The 7,434-nt window shown below is 47.6% G+C and overlaps 1 protein-coding gene across 1 annotated transcript; it reads right to left on the bottom strand.

Moving 5' to 3' along the window:
- Nucleotides 1-423: 423 nt before the first annotated feature.
- LOC131759750 (protein Tob1-like) lies at nucleotides 424-1,361 on the bottom strand. The gene is given in 3 exon segments (XM_067039406.1): nucleotides 424-468; nucleotides 797-1,040; nucleotides 1,042-1,361. Coding segments are annotated over 3 exon segments (609 nt in total).
- Nucleotides 1,362-7,434: the final 6,073 nt, after the last annotated feature.

The following is a 7,434-nucleotide window of genomic DNA, read 5'->3' as shown; positions in this document are numbered from 1 at the left end:
AAATATACAGTCAGGGCTTCCCTGGTGGCGCAGTGGTTGAGAGTCCGCCTGCCGATGCAGGGGACTCGGGTTTGTGCCCCGGTCCGGGAAGATCTCACATGCCACGGAGCGGCTGGGCCCGTGAGCCATGGTCGCTGAGCCTCTGCGTCCGGAGGCTTGCTCCGCAACGGGAGAGGCCGCAACAGCGAGAGCCCCACGTACTGCAAAAAAATAAATAAATAAAATAATAAATAAAATATACAGTCAGTATAAAATAACTTTGTGCTTGGTTCGCAATGAAAAATGATGCATGTTTTATTTTTGTAACCAAGCTTGAATGTATCCTTACTATAAGCTTAAAAAAAAAAACTCAAGGAGGTTATAAAAAAAAATCCTCCTTGGGCCTGAGCATTTTAACTTGTACGATACATCTTTTCTTTTTTTTTAGTTAGCCATAACAGGCTGGAATGGCTGGTTAGAATACTGCATGTTATTTATTTTTTTAGAAGATGTTGGAGGTAGGAGTTAATTAATTAATTAATTTTTACTGTGTTGGGTCTTAGTTTCTGTGCGAGGACTTTCTCTAGTTGCGGCAAGTGGGGGGCCACTCTTCATCGCGGTGCACGGGCCTCTCACTATCACGGCCTCTCTTGTTGCGGAGCACAGGCTCCAGACGCACAGGCTCAGTAGTTGTGGCTCACGGGCCTAGTTGCTCCGCGGCTGTGGGATCCTCCCAGACCAGGGCTGGAACCCGTGTCCCCTGCATTAGCAGGCAGATAGATTCTCAACCACTGTGCCACCAGGGAAGCCCCTGCATGTTATTTAAGCTAAAATTCAAGCCATCTACAAACGACTTCTCGTGGAGGCATCCATAGGCCGCAAACACATCAAAGGCATTACTGTACTGGAGAGGACTGAGGTTAAGGGGACTGTCACCTGGGAACATTCTATTGATTCTACTACCTTGACCCTGCATATTAGGAAAAATCAATTCCTTGGCATTAGGAGAAAGAGCGGAGGTTTTCTGCTGTTGCTGCTGCTGCGGTGGTGGTGAGCTGGGATGGCTGTTGCTATTGCTGTGGCTTCTGCTGGCTGCCCGGGCCAAGCCCAGGCCGAGAGTGCACGGAGGAAGAGACGGCCTTCTGCTTCAGGAGGTCATTCACGTTCAAGCCGAGGTTGATAGGGGAAGTACGTGCAACCTTTTTGCTTCGACCACTATTCTTCATTTTGGTAGAGCCGAACTTGGTGGCAGCAAAAGTGGCAGTGGTAAAGGTTAAAGGCTGAGTGGACCTGGGCATGAATGGAGGGCTTACAGCAGCAGAGTGACCAAAGGGAGGAGATGGAGAGCTGGACGCTGATGAGGCTGGGTCACCTGTGGGCATAAAAACCGGGGCCTCTGGGGCTTCCCTGGTGGCGCAGTGGTTGAGAGTCCGCCTGCCGATGCAGGGGATACGGGTTCGTGCCCCGGTCCGGGAAGATCCCACATGCCATGGAGCGGCTGGGCCCGTGAGCCATGGCCTCTGAGCCTGCGCGTCCGGAGCCTGTGCTCCGCAACGGGAGAGGCCACAACAGTGAGAGGCCCGCATACCACAAAAAAAAAAAAAAAAAAAAAAAAACCGGGGCCTCTGGGTTCAAGCTGGTTTTGATCTCCTTTTCCAACTCACATCCATTTTCATGATTATCATCCACAAAACACCTTCACTGGTCCCTTTTCACCAGTTTGGAAGGAAATTTCAAATGGGTCGATCCAAACACTAGGATCCTGCGGCAGATTGCCACGAACGCCGTCAGTGTCCAAACCACTCTCTTTGGAGGCTTGTTCAATCACTGGGTCCACTTTCTCCCCTACGTGTATACATCTAAACCCTGATCCTTTGTATGGCTTTTCAGGATACCAGTGCCCTTCATATTTCTTCTTAAGAAATCTTCCAGGCTCTTCACCAAAAATGTTGACACGTCTGCTGGGAAGGGGCTGCTTCCACCACAGAGCTGGCCGCTGGGCAGGGGCACGGGAGGGTAGGCGGCGGGGAGCTGGCCGGGCTGAGGGCACGCCCACGCCGCCAGGCGGAGGTTGCGGAGGACGAGGGCCTCAGGAGCTCGCCCCTTCTGGCCTGGGGTGGCGAGGACGGGGTCAGGCAAGCGCGCTCACTTCTCCGCACAGCCCGGTGCCCGGCCCAGCGTCCCCATAGAGCGCCCACTCCGCGCCGGGCCAGGGCTTTGCTCCGTTCCCCCTACACTCATTCTTTAAAGACTCAACTTCTGGCCTCTGAGGAGGAAGAGGAGGGTGCTTTTTGTCTGACTGTGGGATCAGAGAAGGGTTGTAGCTGTTTAACTCGGTATATAATGGTCAACCAACAACAATTGCTTGGGTTACGGATTGCGTTCAAAGGCCCCCAACAAAACCTGACCAAGTGGTTTAGCAAGGTAAGTGTTGATTTTTAAAAAGAGTATAACACGAAGTCTAGTGGGAGTGATCCAGGCTGGTGCAGCAGCGGTGCACCCCATTTTCCTCTGTCTTTCTTTTCGGCCATTCTCAGTATGTGACTTTCATGTTTCTGGCATCCTTCCGGGCACTTTGATCACTCCTGGGCAGGAGGAAAGGGGAAGGGCAAAGGGGAAAGCTCATGCCTACTCGGTGTGTCCCCTTAATTCAAGAAAGCGTCCTTAGAAGTCCCCAAGTGGACTTTTCATTGGCCAGAAATGGGTCCCATGGCTGCCCCTAGTGGGAAGAGTCTCAGGGTGGAGTTTTTTGTTTTTGTTTTTGTGTTCAGATGGCCTTTAACTCAAAAAGGAGTTTTTATTTTTAACAGGGCACCCTGTATCCCTGAATAAAACCAAGTTCTCTGGGTAGGAAAGAAGGGTGACAGGATACTAGGTAGACAACCTGAAGCGACTGTCACCCCTGTCTCCCCACCTTTGGTAATTCCTGTGCTCCAAGTACGTAGCTTCTCAGGGCTTCACCTGAGTAAATTGATTCACCTCTAGGTAGATTGTAACTTCCTGTCATCTGCAGTTTGCTTTCCATCTTCCAAGGTGACCTCTTTTATCTGCCAGGGCCTTCTCTCCATTTCTCCCTGTCCTTGTGGCGATATACTTTTAAACATCATCTGTTATCATTTTAGTAGGATTTGGAAGGGAGGGATGACCCATATATGTGACTGATAACACCATTAAAAATCAGAGGTTGCCTAGAGCTCCAAGGAGGTGATTCTAAACACAGTGGCTCTTGGTTTTCTAGGAGGAGAGGAAGTGGAGGGCTCCCAGGGGGAGAGTGAGGAGGTGGGACCAGAGCAGGAGGAACCGGGAGGGACAGGGTGGGGCGTGTTAGCGGGACAGAGGAAGGGATTGAAGGGGAGGGAGGGAAGGAGGAAGAAAAGAAGAAAGGAAGGAACAACTTACATTTCCTGAACGTTGAGGAGGAGGAGACACCGATGCACCGCTTTACAACCCTCATCTCTTCTAACCTCAGCCACTCCGCGGACAACCCAAGTCCCCCCTGGTCTTTGGCCATAGTGGCCAGAGTGTGTCTGTTTCAGCCTCTTGTCTATGGCTTCAGGTCCTCCCAGGGTCACTGGGTAGCAACTCCCCAGCTCCACCACTCTCAGCCACGTGGGGAAAAGGCTTTCCCACTGGTCCCACTGGGGGCAGAGTGGGAATCGGTGAGCTCCCTCCAGCCCTTCTAGGGTGTGCAGAAGTCTTGGAGGGGACTTCCCGAGTGGTCCAGTGGCTAAGACTCTGTGTTCCCAATGCAGGGGGCCTGGGTTCGATCCCTGCTGCGGGAACTAGGTCCCGCATGCCACAACTAAAGATCCTGCATGCTGCAATGAAGATTCCACACGCAGCAATGAGGTCCTGGGTGCCACAACTGAGAGCCGGCGCAGCCAGTTAAAAAAAAAAATGTCTTGGGGCTTGCTCCCCGCCTCCCCCCAGGACTTTCATACAAGAAATGGGACTCAGACCTCTCTTTTCTGAGATTCCCGAACTCATTTAGGAGTTCGAGTACCCCTGACTCCAGGAGATGAATTTCTTGAGAAACAGGTCATGAGGCAGTTTTTAGGACCTCCACATAAACCTGTCCCAAGATTGTTCTTAGAAGATCTTAGATCCAGCTTTCTCCTCCTCCCTGCTGACCAGAGAATTTTTAATCAGTCAGGATGGGAAATGTGTGAGTGCAAATAGATTCTGCCTGCGGTTGGATTCCTAGAAATAGTTTTTATTTATAACTGGACTGTGGTTTTTAAACTCAAAAGCCAAAAATTTGAGGTCTGCAAGTCTCATTGGTAGTGCAGTCACGCTATAAAGAGAGATATGGGAGAGGGAAAGAAGGCACATAAATTTATTCCACGCCGTACAGTTAAAAAAAATGATATAGAAGAATTTAAAGTGAAAAGTAGGGCTTCCCTGGTGGCGCAGTGGTTGAGAATCCGCCTGCCGATGCAGGGGACACGGGTTCGTGTCCCGGTCTGGGAAGATCCCACATGCCGCACAGCGGCTGGGCCCGTGAACCATGGCCGCTGAGCCTGCGCGTCCGGAGCCTGCGCTCCGCAATGGGAGAGGCCACAACAGTGAGAGGCCCGCATACCACAATAAATAAATAAATAAAAATAAAAAATAAATAAATTAATTTTAAAAATAAAGTGAAAAGTAATAGTCTTCTGTCCCAAAATTTTTTAAAAATTTACTCTATTTTTATTGAAGTGTAGTTGATTCAAAATATTATGCTAGTTTCAGGTGTACAGCAAAGTGATTCCATTATATATATATAATACATATATATGTAAATTCTTTTTCAGATCCTTTTCCATTATAGGTTATTACAAGATATTGAATATAGTTTCCTGTGCTATGCAGTAGGACCTTGTTGTTTATCTATTTTATATCTGTTTTGTGTCTGTTAATCCCATACTCCTAATTTATCCCTCTCTCCCCTTCCCCCTTTGGTAACCATAAATTTGTTCTCCATGTCTGTGAGCTTGTTTCCGTTTTGTAAATAAGTTCACTTGTATTGTAGTTAGATTCCACATGTGATATCATATATTTGCCTTTGTCTGACTTAGTTCACTTAGTATGATAATCTCTAGGTCCATCCAAGTTGCTGCAAATGGCATGATTTCATTCTTTTTTAATGGTTGAGTAATATTCCATTCTATATGTATATACCACATTTTCTTTATCCATTGCTCTGTTGATGGACTTTTAGTTTGCTTCCATGTCCTGGCTATTGTTAACAGCGCTGCAGTGAACATTGGGAGTATGTGTGTATCCTTTCGGACCATCTTTTTCTCTGGATATATGCCCAGGAGTGGGATTGCAGGATCATACAATAGGTAACTCTATTTTTAGTTTTCTAAGGCACCTCCATACTGTTCTCCACGGTGGCTATACCAATTTACATTCCCACCAACGGTGTAGGAGGGTTCCCTTTTCTCCACACCCTCTCCAGCATTTATTGTTTGTAGATATTTTGATGATGGCCATTCTGACTGGTGTGAGGTGATATCGTATTATAGTTTTGATGTACATTTCTCTAATAATTAACGACGTTGAACATCTTTTCATGTGCTCCTTGGCCATCTGTATGTCTTTGGAGAAATGTCTATTTAGATCTTCTGCCCATTTTTTGATTGGGTTGTTTGTTTCTATGATATTAAGCTGCATGAGCTGTTTGTAAATTTTGGAGATTAATCCCTTGTCAGTCTCATCGTTTGCAAATATTTTCTCCCATTCTGTGGGTTGTCTTTTTGGTTTGTTTATGGTTTCCTTTGCTGTGCAAAAGCTTTTGAGTTTAATTAGGTCCAATTTGTTTATTTTTGTTTTTATTTCCATTACTCTGGGAGACGGATCGAAAAAGATATTGCTGCAATTTATGTCAGAGAGTGTTCTGCCTTTATTTTCCTCTAAGAGTTTTATAGTATCCAGTCTTACATTTAGTTGTTTAATTCTTTTTTTTTTTTTTTTTTTTTTTGCGGTACGCGGGCCTCTCACTGTTGTGGCCTCTCCCGTTGCGGAGCACAGGCTCCGGACGCACAGGCTCAGCGGCCAATGGCTCACAGGCCCAGCCGCTCCAGGGCATGTGGGATCTTCCCAGACGGGGGCACAAACCCGTGTCCCCTGCATCGGCAGGCGGACTCTCAACCACTGCGCCACCAGGGAAGCCCTTTAATCCATTTTGAGTTTATTTTTGTGTATGGTGTTAAAGTGTTCTAATTTCATTCTTTTACATGGAGCTGTCCAGTTTTCCCAGCACCATTTATTGAAGAGACTGTCTTCCCTCCATTGTATAGTCTTGCTTTCTTTGTCATAGGTTAAGTGTCTTGACTATTGATTGACTCTGAAAGTTGGAGATCAATAGCTCGTGTTTGCATTACTGTCCTTCCATCTCCAAGTCTTGGGCTCTCTCTGTCCTAAATGATTCAGCACCTCCTTCCATTCTAATACTGTAACTCAAATACTTTTGGAAAGAACTAAGATATAAGTCGTAAATAAAATCCTGTTTGTTCTATTAATGTATTACTAACCCTACGCTTTAAATTTGTCAATATCAATATCTCTTTATCTATCATCTTCTCATCCTAGACTGTAGTTCTCCTGGGGCCGCGATTATGTCTGGCAGCCCCTCCCTCTTTGTCACAGGCTTTTTGCCAAGCAGTTTGTTAATAACGTTTGTGCCGTGGCTGATAAAGGAGGATGAGGAGCATGGTGAGAGCAGGGTTTGAATCTCAGCCCTTTTCTTTTTTTTTTTTTTTTTTAAAGATTTATTTATTTTTGGCTGCGTTGGGTCTTCGTTGCTGCGCGTGGGCTTTCTCTACTTGCAGTGAACGGGGGCTACCCTTCGTTGCGGTGAGCGGGCTTCTCGTTGCGGTGGCTTCTCTTGTTGAGGAGTACGGACTCTAGGTATGCAGGCTTCATTAGTTTTGGCACGTGCGTTCAGTAGTTGTGGCTCTCAGGCTCTAGAGCGCAGGCTCAGTAGTTGTGGCACACGGGCTTAGTTGCTCCGCGGCATGTGGGATCTTCCCGGACCAGGGCTCGAACCCGTGTCCCCTGCATTGGCAGGCGGATTCTTAACCACTGCGCCACCAGAGAAGTCCCTCAGCCCTTTTCTAATGGGATAAATGAGACGCTCCTCTGGCTGGGAATTTACAGACTAGGCTGAAGGCACTTCTCTCAGAGAGGCATCATTTCTTACTGCCCTTCCCGGGGGTAGATGGAATCAAGCAGGTGTCCTCCAGGCCAGCTTCTGCGGTCCACTACAGTCCAGAGGTACAGGACGCCGTTACAGCTCTCTGGCCACAATCCGGCACTGTTCCCTTAAGGATCCCCTGGTAGAGGATTTACGATTATAATGTTGGCCACTGGTGGGAGCTTTCTCCATCCGCAGCCACTCTGATACAGATAAGGTCACGCTCTGTGTAGAGTTCTGTAACTTCCTCTTCTCACTCAGTAATGCAGCTTGGA

Source organism: Kogia breviceps, chromosome 7 (genome assembly GCF_026419965.1).
Source record: "Kogia breviceps isolate mKogBre1 chromosome 7, mKogBre1 haplotype 1, whole genome shotgun sequence".
Taxonomy (NCBI): Eukaryota; Metazoa; Chordata; class Mammalia; order Artiodactyla; family Physeteridae; genus Kogia; species Kogia breviceps.
This window is presented reverse-complemented; position numbering and strand designations above follow the sequence as displayed.